This window comes from Sipha flava, unplaced genomic scaffold, assembly GCF_003268045.1.
Source record: "Sipha flava isolate LNK unplaced genomic scaffold, YSA_version1 333_pilon_pilon, whole genome shotgun sequence".
Taxonomy (NCBI): Eukaryota; Metazoa; Arthropoda; class Insecta; order Hemiptera; family Aphididae; genus Sipha; species Sipha flava.
Window position 1 is genome coordinate 732,491 of NW_020273024.1, and position 23,934 is coordinate 756,424.

The 23,934-nt window shown below is 27.3% G+C and overlaps 2 protein-coding genes across 5 annotated transcripts; one reads left to right on the plus strand and one right to left on the minus strand.

The window, feature by feature from the left end:
* Window positions 1–234: 234 nt before the first annotated feature.
* Window positions 235–19,121, minus strand: LOC112687156 (cytochrome b5). 2 transcript variants are annotated; one of them, XM_025559729.1, is made up of 5 exons: window positions 18,908–19,121; window positions 15,019–15,156; window positions 2,852–2,980; window positions 1,950–2,026; window positions 235–438 (listed from the first exon to the last, which is right to left on the minus strand). In XM_025559729.1, the coding sequence occupies exons 1-5, from the start codon at window positions 19,016–19,018 to the stop codon at window positions 360–362; spliced, it is 534 nt and encodes a 177-aa protein (XP_025415514.1). In that variant the 5' UTR covers window positions 19,019–19,121; the 3' UTR covers window positions 235–359. The 2 variants fall into 2 exon arrangements, with proteins under 2 accessions (XP_025415514.1, XP_025415515.1); XM_025559730.1 differs by lacking the exons at window positions 15,019–15,156; window positions 18,908–19,121 and adding an exon at window positions 3,077–3,574.
* Window positions 16,201–22,413, plus strand: LOC112687157. 3 transcript variants are annotated; one of them, XM_025559731.1, is made up of 3 exons: window positions 16,201–16,469; window positions 17,031–17,456; window positions 21,751–22,413. In XM_025559731.1, exon 3 carries the CDS (start codon window positions 21,925–21,927, stop codon window positions 22,312–22,314), a length of 390 nt encoding a protein of 129 aa, XP_025415516.1. In that variant the 5' UTR covers window positions 16,201–16,469; window positions 17,031–17,456; window positions 21,751–21,924; the 3' UTR covers window positions 22,315–22,413. The 3 variants fall into 3 exon arrangements, with proteins under 3 accessions (XP_025415516.1, XP_025415517.1, XP_025415518.1); XM_025559732.1 differs by having other exon boundaries at window positions 16,201–16,429; XM_025559733.1 differs by lacking the exon at window positions 17,031–17,456 and having other exon boundaries at window positions 16,201–16,470; window positions 21,751–21,824.
* The last annotated feature ends 1,521 nt before the right edge of the window (window positions 22,414–23,934 follow it).

Below are 23,934 nucleotides of genomic sequence, written 5' to 3' on the forward strand. Positions count from 1 at the left end.
TTAGGTATAGATCTTTATTATTATAATATTTAATAAAACTTTGTTTATTAATATATATAGTAAAAATATTAATAAAATTAAATTTCAAGAATCACTCATTTCTACCACGATCTAACCAATTTATTTATTATTTATCTGGCATATGAAATATAATACCTAGGTTTAATATTTTCTAAAATAAACAAATATTGTTTTAAGTTGTTTAAAAGAAGGTAACATTGTTTAAATAGTAAATACAGAATGGAATGCAGTTTAATCAATGGTCATTGATAAAATACACAATGGGGATTTAAAGACAATGAGTTCAACCAGAGTTGATAATAATAACTTAATAATATATTTTTTTTTAATTGGACCCTTTAAGAAGCAATAAAGTATCGGTAAACGAAGATGGCGAACACTCCCAGCGTCAAAGGCAGCAACCACGATTTCCAAATGCTAAAAAAAAATAATAAACTTATAAAAAATATGTTATTTCACACAATAATGTACTTATTATTTGTGTTATATAATAAACAGTACATTAAAAATAAGATTCAAGTAAAAATAATTTTATTAATTAAATAATATAACTTTTGTTTCACTAATAAATTATTAAATACAATTACGTTTTTTAATTAATATTTTTAAAAAGTATTATCTTATAATTAATAAAAAAAAGCCATGAATTATATAAATATATTATCTTCTTTAAATGCTTTAAATGCTTAAAATATTAAAATAATATTTAATTATGTAATATACATATATATAAATCTGTGTATGTCTATTTACATTATATTAAATCTCAGAATGATTTAAATACAAATTTTTGATTTGAAGCATAAAAAAAGAATATATTGATTTAAAAATTAATATCATATTAAATCAATAATTAGACATGGTAAATATTAAAAATTAGATTTTCTTAAGTTTCAAACTTTCTTGAAAATTATAATTTTACATAAGCTATTAGATAAGAAGTTTCAAGGATAACAATACTGAATTGTCATAATACAATTAAATTTGTACTTGAATTATGACAAAAAATTTTTATTTTATAAAATATTAATAATGAAATTATATTATGAATTAATCTATATACTAAATTATAATTTAATAATTGTAAATGTCATGTTTTATATCTATTCAAGCAATCAATATATTTTAATTATTATGTATTTTAACTTTACATATTGTAGAATTTATTATTTTAACAAAACAAAATATAATTATACATAAAAAAAATTAGATCTATACAAGGTTTTTAATATATTTCATATCCTATATGTTCTCTGCTTACATATTGTTTGAAAAAAAAAACAGTAATAAAGGACAAGTAATTGATCTCAATAAATTAATTATTAAAACATAAATAATTATGAATTAATAAATATTAAGTAATAATAACTAAGCTGGTGGTTACAACAATATCACAGGAAATGTCTTTATTAACACTTATGTTAGAAGTGTAATATATTCTACCTCTTAATTAATGTTTAATATTGAACAAGACTGATATAATGTTTAAATTTAATTCATAACTGTATAATTTTATTAGCATACACTTCATAAAACTAATTAGTCACTTTTAGTATAAAGATTAGATACAAATATAAAACGCAGTTTGAAGATTTATAACAAAAATGCTTAATAGGAATAAGTGCAAATGTGTAATTAAATAAGTAATAAATCAAAATTAGTAATTAAAAAAACTATTTATTTGTTTAATAAGTAGTAAATTATATGAAAATTCAAATAATTATTTAAAAATGATTAAACTAAACATTCCTTGCTTTATTTAAAATCTAAAATAATACTGAATTGTAATACTGATATTACTTTAAAATATTTTTGTATAAAAATATCAAATATGTCATTTGTATTTAAAAATATAAAATGATATACTAATAAAAATAAAAAAAATAATGCCTATACTTAACTTTGATTTGATTACATATTTTACTAACCTAAAATCATCTCCAGATTCACTTGAAGAAGCAGGTTTTGGTTTGTTCACTGGTTTTTTATTTCTTTTTTTGTCTTCCTGTAATTGAATACAAAGTTTGAAATAAATAAAAATTATTATAATTTAAGCTTTATAAGATAGATGGCAACAGAAATTTTATTTATTTATTTTATATAAATAACTATCTATTACATCAATTTAATTAAATATAAATCAACTTTAAAAAAATTTAATATTTAAAAATTATTAAGATAAAGGTAAACATATGTAATTTTTTTAATTTGTAATAAAAGTAAAAATATTTATAGTCTAATACAATAATATTTTGGTACCTTCTTTGTATATTTAATCATATAACAATAAGAGAAATATAAACAATATTTAAATTAAAAACAGCCAAATTATTATTGGTTGAAACCATTGCACAACTTTATATTACATCATCCTATTGATAAGTATAATAAATAATTTCTGAAGTAGTAATATTCAGATAAATTAAAGAAATCGATAGGCAAGTCACATAACCTAAAATTTCAATAGAAATATTACAAATACTACTTTAATAGATAAGAAAATAAATGTATTTATTCCATATTAATATAAATCTAAACAATAGATGAATATCTGTAAAGTAGCATTAATAAATTATAGAAATCTTAATAATAAAGTAATCCAAAGATCAAAATAACATTAACTTAAAATCATATTTGACTACTAATTACATTGTAAATAAATCATGCCGTGTATCAGATAGAAAAACAGCATAAGAATATCATTAAATGTATAGTTATCCTTGAAAGTTATTACGTGGAAAATATGAAAAATGAATATAATATACTGTATTTGATGTATTTAATGAGACATCATTATTTATTTCAATATTTCTTTAAAGTCCAGACTTACTTCCACGAGTTCTCCAATTTTGTATTTCTGCATGAGTTCACGCGCATCGCTCGAGTGTCCTACATCCTCAAATTCTTCAGTCGCATCTTTTCCAGCTTGTTCCAACAGAACTTCTTCGCCGCCAGGATGCTAAAAACACGGGGGGAAAAAAACGAAACCGTTAAATCATCAGCCCACATGAGATCACGCCCGGAGTGGACGGCGTTCGGTTTACGACGGACATACATCGTTAAGAAATTCTTTAACGTCGTAAATGCTGTCGTTGATCACCATCCATGGATTTTTCGCGTCAGCCTGTTCCCGGACCTCGGCCATCGAGTATTTTTTCACTTCTTTTTCGCTCATCGTGAACAAATATATTTATTACACGACCGGACAAAATATTCACAGTAACGGTACAAGAAAAAAAACCGATAACAACTGATATTATTACCGCAACGTAGTTAGATTTCAGATGAACGTTCAATGACGAGTAGACCGTGAGACACACGCGTACGGCCGACTATCAATAGCCGTGATATTGCAATACGAAAAATTTATGAACTCGCACAATCAACAGAAATAGACACGACGACCAACCAGTGTGTTAGGTATAGTAACCGACACACCAGGAAAGGGTGGGAGTGAGAAACCGCTAGCAATTACGGTCGAAGAGTAGTCGTCAGTACGCGGTGCACGGCTGAGGTTTCGGCTGGTTGTCTGTCCGGAATGACTGTTAGCGAATCGGCGAATGCTTACGCGATAATGATTTTATCATGGAAATTGATAAAAGAAAAAAAAAGTAGACGTGGAAAAAATAATTTTTGATATCATTGTCGAATATCATGTTTGAAAAAATAACAAATAAAAAATGTTGGGGTAGAGATTCATCGCCATCAAAAATAGCAAACCTATTGCTTGTCGGTGTACGAAATTGTATCGCAGTAAATGAGTACCTGTTTTCTTAGGGTTGCCAGATTTTAAAATCCATAAACCGGGACATCGTATTGAAAATTCTTCTTTTTTTTATATATTGCTCATTTAGAAACAAAAAGAAGCGTCTTTTTTCATGTATCTCGATATTGTTCTATTTTATTATTAAATAATACGATGTTAATAATTATCTCCACTCAGCTTATATTAACCGGGACAAACTGAATGACCGGCCGGGACACCGGAACATGCCGTAAAATCGGAAATGTCCCTGTCAAGTTAAGACTTATAGCAAGCCTAATTATACATATGTATTTATTATTTATTAATTACAGTGGTGTTCGTTAACGAATACGATAGCGGCTATCAGTTAAAAAACATTTGTATTTTAGTAGCCACGTATGAGAGTATTGCTTAAAATTATGGATTATTTTCTTCAAGGTTCATAAATTAATATACGATTACAAGTGGTATATTGTGTAGGTTCACGTAAACACACTTGTGTAGTCATGCACAATATCATGGATTGAATTTGTATTTTATAGATTATTTTTTAGTTCAACCAACGAGACGAATAATAATAATGTATAATATTTATAATAATATTAGGTAATTATATTACGATGTAGTACTTAAAAAGTTGTTTTGTACCATCACAAATGGAAAACACCGTGTACAACTTCAGGTACATCAAAAATATAGATACCGTACAATAATTACTATTTTTTTTTTTTTTTTTGTACCATTAATGCATTGACCATCCTATGACTGTCCATGCAAGGCAAGTAACGATCACTCGTTGTCCTTGACTTTCATAGTTTTCCGCATTTTTCATCGTGTTTACTACGTTGTCATAATGATAATTATTTGTTACTAGCACTACCTACCAGAAGTCCAGAACAATGCTGTCATGCAACGGCCGTTTTTATAAAATGGGGAGGGGTATATTAGTGAATAAAATTATTTTACTCTAGTATATAGTGAAAACCAAAAATTACCTATTATTTTAATGATTTTAATGGTAAAAAATGACTATATCTTAGAACATTGGGAGTCATAACAGTTATACATTAAATTAAGAGGACCACATTGTATAAAAGTCTGAGAACCACTGGTCTAGAAGATTAATTAATTACTAAAACGTCGGTACCAGCAGTGCTGTAAAGAATACTTTTAAAAAGTATTTGAGTATTTACTCAAATATATTTTTTTTCAAATTTTTTAGATACTACTCAAATAATTTAAAAAAGTATTTTGAATATCTTTTTAAAATTTTTTGTTTTTTTAAGTAGGTTCTAATTAATGTAATATAAACACATAGTAGGTTTATAATAATTTTTATTTTATTTATTTATTAAATAAATGTCTATTACATTTTAAAAACATAATGTTTTCAACATTTTCATCAATCATAGAGCTTCTTTATTTGATCATGGTTGCTTCACCCATACTAAATACGGCTAACACAGAAATACAGAATATTCAATAAAAGTTTTATTCAATTATTATATTGTAGTTGACAATAATATTTTTTCAACCAAATATTTTGAATAAAAAATAAAATATCCCAAGAAAAAAAACAAAGTATTCAATACAAATAAGTATTTAATAGAAAAAAAAGTATTTAAAAAATTATTCAATAATTAAAAAAGCATTTGAATACTTTTACTTAAATACTTTGCAGCACTGGGTAATAGTCAACAGTATAGAAATCTGTGATGACATTATATTGATGATGACCAGGGCTCGGAACTTATAGCACTTAAAATCATTAAAATAAGTGCTTAAAAACATCATTATAAGCACTAAAATAAGTATTTAAAAAATTTAAAATTAAGCAAAAATATTTATTCCAAAAAAAAAAAATAAATATATATATAAAATTTTAACTAAAAAATCAAACAAAATAAAAATAAATCTTCACTTCAAGACTTTAAGGATTTTATGGATTTTCTAAGGAATTTTTCTGAAAAATAAAATGTAAACTGTTGTCTCTGTTTTTGATCGGTATGACGTTAGACACTCAGTTCTATTTTCAGCATTGGAACATATTGGTTGCGACTAACTACGTGACGACGTAGATAAGATAAGAATTATTTTTAATTGTAATTCTATCAAAAACGACTTTGCAGAAAAAAACTTTGAAAACGTACAATAACTGGTCAAATAAGCAAAAATAATCAGAAAAACTGGAAATAAGCATTTTTTTTTAATTTGCTAAAAAAAGCAAAAAAAGGCACTTTCAAATTTTATAATTGTACGTGTTATAAATTGACATACACTTTTATTGCACTCTGCTACATTTTAATTCAATCCATAAATATAAGCAAATGCTTTAAGTCCCGAGCCTGTAATGACGTTATAACCTAACCTAAGCAGTTACTGATAATCAATTTCTGTTTTACGCTTATTATGAGATTGTTTTTGACATTTTACTCATAGGTAATTATTTTGTATTAAACGCCAAGACGCATTGTGTAACAACATTTAATAGTTTTTTCTTATCAAACTGTTTTTTATAGTAACATTCTGCGGTTATTAATAAATTATTAATAATAAGTATACATTAGTATACTTATTAATAACTTATTAATAATAAGTATACATTAGTATACTATAATATATAATAAGATTAATATCAATGACGCTTTATATAACCAAGTACAATGAAGGCGATAGTTTTCGAAATTGACGGGAATTAATTATTATTGAATCGTATTTATAACAGAGTCGAAGTAAATACAAATTAGGTACTTACTGCTCACATTCCATAGCAACCAATTTAAATTGCATCTACAAGGACGATACAGCAACATTCAGGTATATAATCGATATTTTTGTACATACATTTGTCGTAAGAATCTATTGGTAAGGAGACTGTTTCCCCTTACCTCCCCTCCATAAACCCAGAATGTCAGCAATCAACATTAGATTTGATTAGTATGCAATCAATACCAATATATTAAAATAATACTTCAATTATTTTATATAGATACCTTCCGACCCGTCACAGCTTCGCCCGTGATTGGTTGTTTATTTTGCCTTCGGACCATGATATGTAGAATTTTATAATCAAATATTATTGTTTAATGTGATCGGCAAGTAAATATAAAAAAACGGTTAATGAAAACGGATTGAAATTTTTCTAGCGTTATAAATGATAAAAATAAATACAGATAAAAAAGAAATAATTTATGGTTGATAAAGAATTTGATTGAAGTTGATGAAGAAAAAAAAAGAATTAAAATAAGAATTTTATAAGACTTCTGAGTATATGATGTTTTTTGTTGTATTTCCTGTTGAAATTAAAATCATAAGATGATTCGGGTCCCCAGTTCCAGAAAATGCCACGTATAATGGCCCATGTGAAAAGCATTCTGTACGAAGATCTACGCCAACGTACTTGAATGTTTGACCTTGCGCTTTGTTTATGGTAATGGCAAAAGAAACTTTAACCGGGAATTGAAGCCGTTTGAAAGAAAACGGCAAGTCAGAGGGAATCATGGGAATTCTTGGAATAAATGTAATTTCTCCTTTCGATGGCCCTGTAAGAATTACGACTTCTATAATATTATTTCGCAACGATTTTATTTGTAACCTTGTACCGTTACATAAGTTCGGTGGTTAAATATTACGTAATAATGTAATTGGAGCACCAATTTTTAATTTTAGCTTATAAGGAGGAAATCCCGAAGGAGAAAGAGAATTGAGAAATTCTTGTGGATAATGAATAGCATCATCTGTTGATGTAACTGTATCAATAGATAGATATTTACGTGAGTGTCCATTGAATTTTAGAAGGATGATATCATTAATTTCTCCTGCTGTTACATTTCTCGGAGAGATAATAGCTCTTTCACATAACCACTGATAAGATTTATTGGATAGATTAAAAATGTCAGGATAAACTGTAGAAATTAACTCTTCCACGTTATTGACCACCCGTCCAATCGTGTGATTGACAGAAATGTTACAACTTTCATTTTCTAAAGTTCCATTTCCAATTTTCAACAACTGTGCTGGAAAAATATCGTTCCCTCCGCATAAATAAACTCTCATGTTTGTTCGCAAATAAAGTTTTTCAACATAGTTCCATATATGGGAAGATTTTAAGCAAGCATTAACGACATCAGCTCGAGTACCTTTAGGGATTACTGGTAAGGTTTGACGGAAATCACCAGAGAAAACAAATGTTATGCCACCCATAAACTTATTATTACACCTTTCAGAAATCATTTTTGCCATCATATCTACGGCGAATTGGTTGAATAATATTTTGTAATAATATAGATGATTTAGACTTGTTTCTCTAACCATAAACCTATAAGAATAAAATTGCATACAGAAGACAGTTTTTGTTCGATTTTGGTTATTTTTCTGTAATATATTAATGTGATAACCGTCTTCGCCTCTAGTATACATCAATGAATATTACAGTGCATCATAAGATCTATTCATTTCGGAAACTCGACTCAAGTGTCCACTCCGACCGTGCAGAACTATATCTCTGGGACCTTTATCTTCATTAACTAATAATACAGCTACTTCATCGATGGTAGGTGCATTATATTGACCTCTGTGTTCATCTTGAGGAACTCTGTCAGCATGAATAATTAACTTAAAGTTTTGCAACTCATCAAAAGACCTCGACTCCAGATTAGATCTGAAGCTCTGTATGAAGTGATTATTTTCACGCAAAACTGTTTGCAATGATTCAATGAGACCTCTTTTTAAATTTGGAATCATATTTGTTCGAATAGATATTTGATCCCACTCTGACATAAAATATATTTGTAAAAATTTAGCATTATTTCCAATTTCGGGTAATAAACTACCTATTAAATGATGCACTTGACCCTGAATTTTAAAAGAGGGCATGAAGTTCCCTTCAGCTATTTCGTTTGCTCCAAACAATGTCATTTGAAACAGAGTATTATGCTGTCTAGAATTATCAAAGAAATGTTTTGATAGAGGGTGAGAATTATCAATTAAACTTTTAATTAGGTCTGGAAGATCCTCAAATTGGTGTAAAACAAATTTACCGTCAGCGCAGCAAGTCCATGGGTTTTATCTTTCCATTTTTTTGCATGGCACTTAGGACATAATATAGTCATTCGTCTAATTTGAAGCACTTTAATATTTAAATAATCAATCTCGGATTGATAATATAGGTACACGCACAATATAGGTACAATTGTTTTTAATTTTTTATGAACTTTTATGAACTTTTTTACTGACAAAAGTGGTATTAAAACCTTCAGCAGAGTGTCAGGTTTCAGCCAAAAAAAATTTCAGCCAAATCGGTTCAGTAGTTTTCTCGGTTAGCGCGGTCTAAGAAAAACCCTCACAATTTTATACATAGTATAGATAGATAGACAGATAGATATATAGATAGATAGATAGATAGATAGGTATTAAAGTATAACTAATAAAAGTAGTTAATTATAAATAAATTTCTAATATCCCATATGTCTATAGTTATCCTCCTAAAAAATCGGCCACACTGATTAAAACAAAAATGGTATAGAGATGGGCATAGCCCATTCGACTCCCGTTTTTCCTAAACGGCTCTCGTTTTTTAAAAAGATTAATTCTCAAACGGCTCCCGTCGAAAAAGGTTTTACGAGCAGGTTAATTCTCAAACAGCTCCTGTTGAAAAAGATTTTACAATCAGGTAAATTCCCAAACGGCTTCGGTTTTTTACAACACAAATTCCTTCCCACTTCATACAGACTTAGGAATGTCTCAAAAGAGGTGAGGTTAAAAATGTATTGTTGTTTTTTAAGGTTATATTCTAAGTAAATTATAAAAATTAAATTTTTTGAATTAAATGTTAAAAAAAGTTTTAAAAATATACAAAATCGTAAAAAAATATAAAAAAAATTATACTATAGGTAAATTTTTGACGCACATTTTTTTTATATAATGTATGCTAGTTATTTTATTTGATGAAAATTCTTAAACAATATTTTCAATTAGCTCCTGTTTTATTGTCGGTTTTGGTGTATTTACATGACTTTGTGCTTTAATTTGCGTTTCGGATTGTATTTCGGTTAGTATCTCAGCAACCTTGAAAATTAATTTGAAGTATATATAACGGTACACACTATACCAGTACACATTATATCGGTATATCAACCTGAAATCGGTATACCAATTTAACCGTGTACCGTTTGGAAATTTACCTGTTCATAAAACCTTTTTCGACGGTAGCCGTTTGGGTATTGACCTATTCGTAAAACTTTTTTTGACGAGAGCCGTTTGGGAAGCGACGGTAAAGTCTATTAAATTAGCAAAATATGTTATCAATGAGTTTCTTCCTCAACACATTACTCATGTTATTTTATTTTTTTTATAAATAACAAATTTGTTTATTAAACAATTTTTATACAGTTTGTTATTTGTTTTTCAATAAAAAAAAAAATAATAATTATGTATAATAAGAGAATAATTTCTATGAAACTGAAGTAAGAACATTGTTCTAATAAGTTCCTCTACAAGATAATAACTAGTTTTTAGAATATGTTTTTTTATAAATATTCATAAAATAAACAAGTTCATACGTCTTGACCTAGAATTTAAAAAATATAAAGGGAAATTTCGACTTAATATCATATATATAATTGTTATTAAACATAGTCTACAGATATCTATAATAAAAATTTAATGAATTACAATGATTAATATTAGTTTATAAACTTATTGTATTAATATTTAAATATTGCTTATAATCTAAAGACTTTTTACTTCGAAATTTGAATATTTATTAATATTATATAAAATAAATTTTTTGTAATTACGATCTTCTTTAGATTTTATTTTCAAATTGCAGCAAATATTAAGATATATTTAAATATTAACAAACATAAATTTGAGTATAGATATGTTTAATGTTTAATGTATAAGGTGCAAATAGATTTTGTTTGTAAAAACTTTTTATTAATACTTTTCATTGGCTTAACATTTTCCACCTTCTATTTACTCCCTAGTTTACCATATCATTCCATTTTAATTTTTGTTGGTTGAAACAGTGTTGGAAATCCTTTTCTTGCAATATCTTTAGTACTTCCGTCTTTTTTTTTTTAAAAAAACTTTTGTTTTTACAGCTTCAACCGACTCGAAATTTTAGCTCTTCAACACACTTTTTAGTTTTAGAAAGAGCCAAAAGTCACATGTAGCGGGATTTGATAAATATGAGGGGGTGTTGAAACACTGGAGTTCGATTTTTAGCTAGAAATCGCCTAGCAAATAAGGTACTGTGAGCCGGAAATCTTTAAATCAATTTGTTGTTCAATTTTCTCGCCCGTTATGATTATGACATTCAACAGGTACCTACATTAGAGGTAAATTTAAACGACGCTCACAAATAGACTACGAAACGAAAACTGACAAAATTGGTATTGTTCGATGCAGTGATATTCATAGATTACAAATATTCGTACACCAATATTATTCCCTTATCTATACACCACTAATCGATAAATTGGTAATATCGTTATTTAATAACTAACTATACCTTGTATAAATTACAAATCGATCAAATATATACGACCACTGAAATGTTGGTGTTTAAAACAATTTACCTATAGGTATATCCTCATCGTATAGGCGAATTATATTTATTTGAAGGTTTAAATTCAATAAATGTAGGTAATAATTAATTTACTTGATTACAAATAAGTATCTATGTATTTAATAATAGTAATGGAATATTTCGTCTCAAGGACTAAGATGCTTTTTAATTACGCTTATAAAGTCATAAAAGTCTATCTCAAACAATGACTAATTGACGTTTCAGTCAAATAATTGTATTTTACCTGTGATATAAACTTGTAATTTATATTTTTATTAGAATATAATGTTTGAGCTATTATTAAATTATTAACGGACTTGAGTAAGTTTTAAGTATTGACCGTCTGCCATTCGTTGTAATGTTATTAATTAATACTTAGTTTGATTATTACTTGTATAGTAATCTAATATTATAATATCGTGGTGTAATTGTGGAAGAAGAGGAAATTTAAAAGTCACATCTTCCCTCTTATAACTTTATTCGTACTTAATTATTTTTATGATATCGTATTTTCTTCAATATGCATGAACTTAATTTTGAAAAATCATACAGAATTAAATAATAGCCAATGGGTATTTCAAATGTTATTCGTTCATTATTTTATTATTTTGAGTTTGAATTAAATTAGGGTGACCATACGTCCTGTTTTTTACAGTATTGTCCTTTATTTCTTTATTTCAGTATTGTGTCCTGTTGTCCTAATAAACTTTTTTCTGGACACTTTTTGTCCTGTTTTTTTGATCAAACGAAATTAATTTGAAAACAAAACTTACTAAAGTAATGAATAATGATTATAATTATTATCTTGTGATTGTTTGAATTTATCAGTATGGGCAGAATATCTACGAATTATCAGAGCTTATCTGAGTTATCGGATTGACCGTTATGGAAAAATGGGGATATCACTTTGAATTACTAAAAGTTTTTCGTTGGATTCAAGTACTAGATTTTCCAATTTGAATTGACATTCAAGAAAGTTGGTAATATATTATTTAGAATAATCCAACATTGAAATTCGATGAAGTTGAACTTTTTGATGAATATAATTATGTGATAAATGTTATGAAGGTTAATTTTCAAAACAGGAAAAATGGTTCAAAAGCCGAAGATAGGTGGTGTGAAATACATAAAAGTCTAGAAAAAAATGACATTCCAATTAAATATTTTACGGTTATTTTAGAGCATTCGATGGCTATTCCCGGAACTAACGCGTCGGTAGAAAGAGTATTTTAAATTACAAATATTTTATGGACAGATAGAAAAATCGATTTCTTGTGGACACAATTAGATCGATAATAATCGTAGAACAACATTTTAAAAATGTTTCATGTACAGAATTTCATATATTTCTTTTAGAACATCCACAATTATTAAAACTAATTACTTCTTCAGAAAAATATGAAAAATCAAATAGTGAAAACATGTCTAAACAATCGGTATCAAAATGAATTAATAAGTTTTTTAAAAAAGTAAAGTACATGCATTTAATACTATATAGTGTAATTAAAAATTATTTTTTTTCGCAATTAAAAAGCAATATATATATGTGCCTGTATTTTTTTTTTACATATGGTCACCCTAAATTAAATGGTAAATATCAAACCTCTACGCAACAAATACTATTGATAAACGACTTACGAATAGACAAATGAAATTAATAAACATAAATTATATAATTATATAACATCAATAGAGAAATTAAGATTAAATGTAAAATATTATTACAAGATATACAAAAAATAAGAAAAAGAATAGTAAGTTGAAGTTTAAAATCTTGCATTTTACATTTCACCTGTCGACTAATATGTAGTAAAATTGTAATTGTTACAAATATATTTATTTTCCTAATCCCCAATTACGCTATTGCAGTAATCTTATTATATAAATCATAGGCGTGCGCAGACTTTATTCGCAGGTTATGCAATAAGAAATATAGGGCCCCTCACAAATAAATTTTCTAATCTGCCCTTAATTTATTTGCATTTTCTTTTAACGCATATAAGATTCAAGTCACAATCTAAGTTTTTGCATATATACTACGTAGCTTCTTTACTTCCCTTAGAATCTAAAATCACACATAGTTTTACAGTAGAATATTAAAAAATGCACTGTAGAAATAAGTAGTTTGAAATTTGATTTATATTTATTAAAAAAAAATTTATTATTTATTTAAGATCAAGTATGTACTATATTGAATGCTTTTGAATAATTTTAACATATTTATAATGTTGTTATTTTATGGAGAGTACTTAAAATCTAAAGTTCAAGTCTTCTTTTTATCGGCACACATGCTTTGAATTCATCTATTACATCTTCAATATTGATTTCTGATGCCATCTTTTGTTCGATAAATATTAACATCAGTGAATCAAGATGTTCTTGTAACATAGTGTTTCTAAGTTTAGACTTCACAATAGACAATTTGGAAAAGTCCCTCTCACACGAGCAGCTTGTCACAGGTATTGTTGCAAATTGTGTTAAAGCTTTATTGAAGTTTGAAAATATTGTTTTCCGGTTGTTTTTTTAATAACCAATTCAGCCATACTACAATTGTTTTAGTTGATGACCCTCTAATAGAAGTTCTATCAGACATATTTGTAATGAGCTTAATTTCAGACTCAAATGTAGTATTCAAATTAAATTTTTCCTTCAACATTGAAATAGCATTACTATCAAGCTTTAATTGATTTAAATTTCCTGTGGCGGTAATTAAATTTAATGTTTCTTAACTTAATAATAAATATGGACCCCTCGCATGAAGCCGCAGACTATGCAGCGGCATACCCTGCATACCCCGTGCGCACGCCTATGATATAAATACATTATATTTCCAATACTGTCAAAAAAATCTATTTTAGTTAAAATTAATAGGTATTAATGAACAAATGATTTATTTAAAATATTTGAAAATAGATTTTATACCAATTTCTGAGATAAGGTATTTTTAAATATAAAAATTATTTACTAACAATATTGTATGTATTGTATAATTTATTTATAGCATTCATGTTCATTATTTATTGTAATAAATCATGTATTATTTCAAATTCATCATATTCAATTAATAGAGTAACAAATTATATGTAATTATTAATAGTGAGATTAAAAAACTGTCTTCGTGATATTTTTAATGTCTTTAATGTCACCGTAACGGTGCGTCCTAGGTGAACGCGATTTTGCGAGCGGGTGAGCGGGCGGGCGACGCGATAAAATTCAAAATAGATTTAATTTATGGAATGTCCTATCTAGAAGTTAAACAAGCGGGCGGGCAGGCGATTAAAATATTATCGCTCGCGTCAAAACAAATATTTTTGTTTCTGACGCGGGCGACTAGTACTATTTTTGAATACTTCAATTAATTTATTTGTGTATTTTAATTAATAAAACTACAAATCGTCCGCCCGCAGTCAGGACACTCGCTCGCGCGCGTTGAATATCGCGTCGCCCGTTCGCTTGGCCGCTCGCAAAATCGCGTTCACCTAGGACGTTAACTACCTACTAAAAACTTATTTATTTACTTTTTGAATACTAAAATACTGCTGTTAAACTCACAAACCATATAAATTTAAATTAATTTCATCATTGGCCAATGAGAATAATATATTTTTTACCTTAATGAGAGAATAATGATTTATATTTAAGGGTATAAAATATAACCTATAGTAAAAATATGAAAAATTACTTCATCTTTTGGCGATAGCTTCCCTATTTTTAAATCATTCATCAACTTGAATGCTTCATCCGAGTGTCCTATGCTATCGAAACATTCTGTTGCATCTGTCCCAGCTGCTTCAATGAGAACTTCTTCGCCACCTGGATGCTAGAATCGTATATAATAATTGTTTAAACCATTATTTTCATAGTTAAATTTTATTTGTATTAAATATACTTCAGATATTTTCAAATATTCAATTTAACTAATGAGGAGTCCATAGGCGCCGCAGACCTGTATTCAAAGGGGTTGCTACGATGCTTTTGGGCCTTAACAAAACGAGTAGGTATATTTAATAAATTATAATATATTAATAATATTTTTACCAAATATTTTAGAATAAATTACATTTATTTCGATCAATATCAGTTAAAATATAGGTCCTTATCCTTAAATTTAAGTTATAGGGTCCCATTTACAATATTTTGGGGTGTATCCAGATACACCAGGATCCCCTGAGCACGCCTATGGAGGAATATCATCTAATATATACAATATTCTCGTATGTATCACTATCAGGGCTTAGAACCGAAATTAAAAATATCGGTATTTTAACCGAAACCTTTTGAAAATATTGGAACTGGAACCTTACCGGAACCGTTTTTTGATTTTTATAGGAAGCGAAACGGGAACCGGAACCGATATTTTTCTGAAGATAATTTTTCGGTTTTTTTCGATTCCAGTTTTATTTCTATTTTATATATTGCCGGGTTTAAACGATGCGTAGCACTTATCATTAGTACTTGTCACTCACACTTACACATTGCGTGTAAACAGAAAAAATAGTGCTTAGAATTAGTAAAACCGGGATGCGAGTGAATAGAACGCCGTTCTATTTACTAACGACAAGTAGCTACCCCCTCCACGACTCTACTCTACTCGCGGTTGCACTGAAAACGTGTAACCACTTAATGATTAGTATTAGTGCTTAGTAATATTTGTGTTGTCACGTGTACGACGCATGATGCACACTGTGAATTGTGATAATTCTTAATTCAACTTCTAGTTCATCTATGATTGTCGTTACTTGAAATATATGATTCAATAATAAATGTATAACATCGTTTGTGTTTCGTGTGATATTTTAACATAAAATATTTATTTATTATTTATTTTTATTTATTAATTAATAAGTATAGGTATGTAAGAAATTCAATTTATTACCAGTGAACGTGGTCGTTCATTAATTTTGTATAAAATGTATAAATATTATTTTGAACGTACATTGATTCAAACTGGAGAAAAGAAGTGGCGTTGTTGTGTTAAGAAATGTCCAGCTTTTATAAAAATTTTAGAACCACCAATATCATCAAGTAATGAATGTCATAAGCACGAATCTTGCAGTGAACAAATGATGCAGCGTCAACAGCTGTCTGCATCGGTAAAAAGAAAAGCATCTGATAATCCTCACGATAAACCAAGTTAAGTTTTAATTCAATGTTTAAATGACCAGTTAACTAGTAAATTAGAAATTACTGACTTAAAATATGTTAAAATAAACGCATACAATGCACGCCGTAATATTTTACCTCCTTTATCAACAAATAGGAACTCTATCCACCAAGCTATTGAACAACTTAATATAAAAACAATCCAAGACGAAAATTTTGTATTAATAAATAATATACTAGATAATTTAATAATTTTTTCATGTAAATCAAATTTAGGAGCTTTTTGTCAAGCCGAAATTGTTTATCTTGATGGAACATTTGATTTCTGTGCTAAATTTTTTTTACCAATTCTTAACTTTCCATGATTATTTAAATGGTCATTATGTTCCTTTAATATTTTGTTTATTGAAAGATAAAAATGAATCAACTTATAAACAATATTTTCAAACAATAAATGAACTATGTAACGAAATTGGTAGTGAGTTCAAACCAAATAAAACTGTAACTGATTTTGAGAAAGGATTAAGAAATGCTTGCATGTTACAATGGCCCGGAATTAAATTAAATAGTTGTCGTTTTCATTTATCGCAGGCATGGTGGCGTGCAATTCAAAGATTTGGGCTCACGACGGAATACAAAAATGACGAATCAGAAATTAGTAAATGGCTAAAACACTGTTTTGGATTGATATTTTTAAACCCAGAAGATGTTGAAAAATGTTTTAGTTTTGACTTGTACAACACTAAACCAAACGATGACCGTTGGATGCATTTTATGATTATTTAAAAAATACATTTATTGGTGAAGGAGCAATTTTTTCACCTACAGTCTGGGCAGAAGCATCTTCCGAATTAACAAAATCCACAAATGCTTGTGAATCATTCCATGCTCATTTTAAATCAAATTTTAACCATAGCCATCCAAATATTTTTATGTTTATTGATACACTAAAAAATATTCAATCAGAAATTCACATGAAATTACAAAGCATACACAAACCAAATAGTTGCAATAATTGTAAGTTAAAAAGACGTAAACAATTATTAAACCAGCTAATAGAAAATTATAAAGAACAAAAAATTACTATATTTCATTATATAAAAACCGTTTCATATTATTACTCCATCAAAAAATAATCAACATAATAAAATCAACTTTAATAATTTTAATAGTATAACGATAAAAATGAATTTTTCTAATAATAAAATATGAATAAAGAAATATATATATGTAGTTAGAAATACAAATATTTTTGGAGGATAACTAGAACCACCTCCACGTGGTGTTCTCTGGGTTACGCTAAATGGTTCTAATTTTTTTAGAGGAGTTTACGTTAGTGTAATACTGTAGCAAATTTTTTTTAGGGGAGTTTACTATTAGGGCAATTTACTATTTAATTTTTTAGGGGAATTTACATTTGCCTTATAGAATTATTCGATAATTGTTATTAGGAGCGTATTTATGGGGGTGATATGGGTGTTAGAACAACCCCATAGACCTTATTTTATGGTATTTCACCAAATTGTAAACTTACATTGATTATTTGAATAAACGTTGTATACAACTTGTAGATTTTACATATGCTGTCTTAATGTAATCATTTTCATTTATATAAATACATGGTATTTTATTACATGGTAATTCGATTTTGTCATATGTTAGTAAAAATACTCCATACAACACGAGTCAACGCTATTTTTTAAAATTTGTTTTGGATTTTTTTAAAACAAAATATTAAACTTATTAGGTAAGCCCTTTAACCTAATAAGACTGCTATAGTTTGATTTTATAATTTTAGATAATATGTATGATGTTTATAATAGATTTTTTATGATTTTTGAAAAAAAATAACCCTTTAAATACCGGTATTAACCAATATCAGAACTAGAACCTTAATTATATAATTTTTAAGAATTAGAACCGAAACCGTTACCGATTTTTTTTTTTTTTTTTTGAAGAACCTAATTGGAACCGAAACCGAAAAAATCATAAAGGTTCCAAGCCTATACATATTTTGATGACGTTAGAAAATCCTATACCCAAATGGCACATTGCAATGTTCTCATATTCATATAATGTCATATAACTAAAATTTTGTGAAAATGTCCTTAAAATACTAAGTCAAAATATTTGTATAAATATTATAAATAAATATAGGCTATAAATCAGGCCTAAATAGATTTGCCTCCAAACATAATAGTTTATGAAAAATGAAAAATTATAGGGGATTTTAAGTTTTGAAAATTAAATTTTCTGATTTTGATTATTATTACCTAAACATCTTTACATGACCTTTAAAAGGGTTCAAAAATTAATTCAGTTATCATTTTATGTATTTAAGGTAATTTTACAATTTTTTTGGTTATTTTCTAAACAATCAAATATACAAGTTAATTGATTTACATAATTTTACATCTAGAAATTAAAGTGTTGTTATAATTTTAATATTTCCAATTAATAACACTTACCACTGTAATGAAATTAGTTACATCATATACGTTTCCATGAATACTGATCCAAGCATCGCAATCTTTTTTATGTTTAGAAACTGTTGTAGGAGAGTAACAATGAATTGACATATTTTGCAGTTTTAATTAAAATTATGAACTATAGCGTTAACACATAAATAAAGTTAAATACTTCAACACAAAGGCTGTATCAATACGTTCTATAGCTAAAACATTATTTTAATAATGAACAACCGTCGAATTTTCTATACGTGGTACTATTAATAACTAACAATTGCGTTGCCACATTGAATCATTTGAATACAATGTATAATGAAATATATGTAATATGTATAATGTATATTGTAGGAAGTGTCAATCGCCATACAGTATACATATACATAGTATTATGTACATATTATATATATATTACATAGTACTATGTAATATTATTATGAAAAAATGACGTAATACTAGGTAAATGCTCTGGTAATTAATATCAGGTTGTTACTCGATGTAATATTTAAATTGCTATAAATGACTGCTGAGTTGGATTATTAAGAGTAGACTATATAACTTTAAAAATAAGTCACATAAAACTTATTAATCTATGTAATATGAGAATTTAGTTAATAATTCATCAATAATATTACTATCGGGAAAAAATCAATAAAAAATTTAAAAAGTTCTTTTAATCAAAGGCTATAGAGTACATAATTACATAAGTACATTATTAATTATTAAATGCAATTGAAAAAATGGCATAACTCCTTATTCAAATAATACTCCATGATCGGATAAGATATATGGATGGACAGTGGTGGATTTAGAAATTTTTTGCCCTTATGCAAAATTTAATTTTCGCTCCTATCCAGAAGAAAATAACTTCTACATAATTAAATATTACATTATAAAATATACATTTTTTCTCGATATCTAATATCCAATTATTTTTCCATTTCTGTTAATTAAAAAAAAAAAAACTGATTCAAATGTATAATAATCTGTTAGTTTTTATTGAGTAAAAATGTATATGAGAAAAACATTTAATTAATACAAAAATGTTTATAAATGATTGTAATGATTTTAATATTTACATAGGTTTTTTTAGTTTTCATTCTGGAAAAGTCATTAATAATGTTTTAATTTTTTTGTCAGTGATTAATGTTATCACTTATCATTATAACTTTAACGCATGTTTAGTTGTTAATTTAAAAATAATAATGGTTAAGATCTGCACTAATTAATAAACAATATTAGCTGTATTAATAATTTGATACATTCTCGTTCAAAATTAATAAGCAAGGTATTTTTGGCTAGTAAAGCGTCTTCTACCAAGAAACTAGTAAGCCCCATTGTTTGTAAGTTTTAGATCAGGGGTGGCAAACCCAAATTATCTTGCGGGTTACTTTGGAAATACATTACGATCCCGCGGGCCACATATAAAATTATATAAGTAGTTTGCCCTCATACAAAAAAAATTGGAGTAAACATTTTAAACAGGATTAATTATTATTATCAAATAAGTTTTGGTGCATTAATTATTTGAAATAAACAGAATGAATTAGGTAGGGTTACCCATACGTCCCGATTTGGCAGGGATAGTACCGGTTTTGAGTATGGCGTCCCGGTGTCCCGATAATGTAATAAAATACTTTTTATACAAATAAATTCATTACACTTCAATCTTGTTGACAAAAGAGAAAAGCGAATACGATTGTAAATGCGTCGCCTGAGGTCGAATGTATGTAAATTACGGAAGTGAAAAATATCTTGTTACGACGAAAAAACATACCGTTGGCGGACCGTTCGAACCGGTTATAGATGTTAAATTAAATTTATCTTTTCTCCAATTACCTGGAATTGTCATACCTCCTTCCAAATCTTCTTGATCAAAACTACCCAATGGTGTATAGTTTGATCTAGATGTACTATTTTTTCTCAAAAAGTTGTACAAATGTGTGCATGCTAAAGTTATTAGTTTTGCTTTTTCTGGTTCTAAAAGTAAAGGTTTTCGAAACACTCTAAATACTGCTGATATGATACCAAATGAATTTTCAACTACTCTTCGAGCCCTACTTAATCGGTAGTTCAATATCCTTTTTTTTGAACTTTTACCTAGCGTACCAGGATACGGTTTCATAATATTTTCTTTCAAAGGAAAAGCATCATCAACAATAATAACATATGGTACTAACTTATTTCTTCCAGGAAAGTTCATTACATTAGGTAAATTTAATTTTTGTTCTTCTAAAAGTTTTTTGATTGTAGTATTGGCGAACACGCCACCATCAGATATTCGACCCTGGCATCCAACTTATACGTATGTAAAATTGTAATGAGCATCGACAACAGCAAAAAATACAATACTAAAAAAACCTTTATAATTAATAAATTCACTCCCAGTATTTATTGGCGCTTGTAACATAATGTGCTTGCCGTCCATTGAGCCGAGACAAAAAGGGCAATTCCATTTCTGGTTGAAATCATGGGCAATGAGCTGTCATTCTTCCTTTGTCATTGGCATCTTAAAAATAATATTTTTACAATATTTCACTATTTTATATTAAATCATAATTGAATAAATATTTTCATACTCATTATTTGGCGTAATATTAAAATATTTTCAAAATGAAAATTACATGAAATAGATTAAACAAATAAATTAAAATATTTAAAATGTTATCCTCATATTTAACATATATTTTATTTCCGAAGTTTTTCGCCACTATTATATGATTGCACACATTTAATATATACATTTACCAATTTATTTTTTACAACTTAAATAAATACTATTTACAAAAAACATAATTAAATTTAAATTTTAAAAATGTATAGTTATTTATAATTTTTATTAACAGGTCATAAATGAAAGCTCTACCGAAGAATGTAGAGCAATGGAAACGAACATCGATAAAAATTTTTGAAAATCAAGAGCAAGAATATTCTAGTGATACAACTTCAATTTCTGGCGAAATATTCACACCGCCAAAGGTAACAATAAGAAAAAAAATTATAAAAAGAAAAAAAATGAAATGGCCGAAGAAGCATATGAAGTTATGAGTTCAATGGTCAAAAGTCAAGAAAATGGAGATGAATATAATGTTTTTGGGGAAATTGTCGCTTGTAAAATAAGAAAATTACCAATAGACTACTCTAAAAGCACAGTACAACATCTGATCAACAATATTTTGTATGATGCAGAGTTAGGAATGTATAACAATCCTCCTCAGCAATATAACTTTAATATGCTTTATTCACAATCATTGCAAACATTCAACTATAATCATCCTCAATGTGTGCCACTTAAAAATATATATAAAAACAGTGAATGCACATCTTCAGCAAGTTCAAGCTTAAGCTATAATGCTCCGACGCCTACAATGAGCGAAGAAAGTAGTATGGATGAAATATTAAAATGTTAATTATTAAATAAACTTTTATCAATAGAGTATATGTTTAATTATTTTGTTAATATTTATTAATTTTGTGAAATTAAAAAAAAAGTTATGCATCTATTCATAAGTAGGTATTGTTCATTATGCTTAGTGAAAAACTCTAAAATATGATTATGATTTGATTAAAAACATTTTTTATGTATTTAAAATGCATTAAGGTACTAATTTTGTATTTAGTAAAATGTATTTCTTTTATTTTAAATTTATTTGTTAAAAATTGTTTTTCAACAAATTGTGTAAGTATTTATTATAAATTATTTGCCTTTTTTTTTATCATTTGTTACGTTGTTTTAAAAAAATTATTAAGATTCTTAGTTTAATTGAATTAATAAAAATATGATTATTATTATACATATTATCTATTATTTAACACATTAATAATTTATCATGGTTATACTTTTATTTCAATTGATTTACGTTTAATAATTTTTTAAAGCATCAATCAATACTTCTGGAACAATTACCGAAATACTTTGTTTTGAAACTTTAAAAACGTACATTAAACTGTGATATGAATCCCCAGTTGCTAAGAATCGAAGTGTTATTGCCAATCTCTTTTTTACTGGAATATCCTGTCTATAATTTGTGTCTTTTTTTACTTATTCGATTACCCACAAGATTTATTAAATATTCAAAATCTGCACTTGACATACGTAGAAAATTCTTAAAAATACCATTACACCTACATAAGAAAATATTTAAAAATGTTTAAGTTTTAATAAATTATAAAGATAAATTGATATTTTAATTTGTAAAAATTATAATTTTACCTCGATTCTCCAGATAGACCAATGTCATCACGTTTAAAATCAGTCATTAAATCATTACCACTATATTTCTGCTTTACTAAGAGACTAAGACGAACCCAATATCTCTTTTTGGAAGCCTTTTTTGCTTCTAAACAAAAAATTACACAAGCACATGCAGCAATCGCCACGTCATTAACGTTCCACATATTGTCCAAGATTAAAATGTGTAACAAATATGTTGCTTTGGTGTGGACGCGCTTGTTTTTAAATTTTATTGGCGTCGTTTAAAGAAACATTTTGTCACCGACATTGGAGACAAAGTCGGGGACAAATGTTTCTTAGTCTAGATGCGGCTTTGCAATAGTATGAATTAAATCCAATAACTAAAATGTCATGTGTCAGTAGACATTTTGTAAATTTATCACGAATATTCCTCACTTTACTTGTTGTCCAACGTTGACGATTATTAATACTATTGCCTACTATTATGGGTTTATGTATGGTGTGCATTTGTGAACACTTGATGGAAGCTTGTATACTCTAGGTATGGTAGGGATCGCAAATAGATGGCACGTGAATCCGAGATGTCACAAAAGAATATTTTGAGCGCATACAAAACCTTTAAATATTATAAATATTATATTTTTTAATTTAATAATAAATTACAATATCACAATGTTGAAACCTTTTTACTATTGTTGACATTTTTCACAAAATTATATTATAGATTCGTTAAGAACGTAGATAACATAGTAAACTAACTTGACACAATATAGTAGCATTAACAACTTTGCCTATTATCTATTTCGATTTATTTCTGAGTCACTATTTCCAAAAA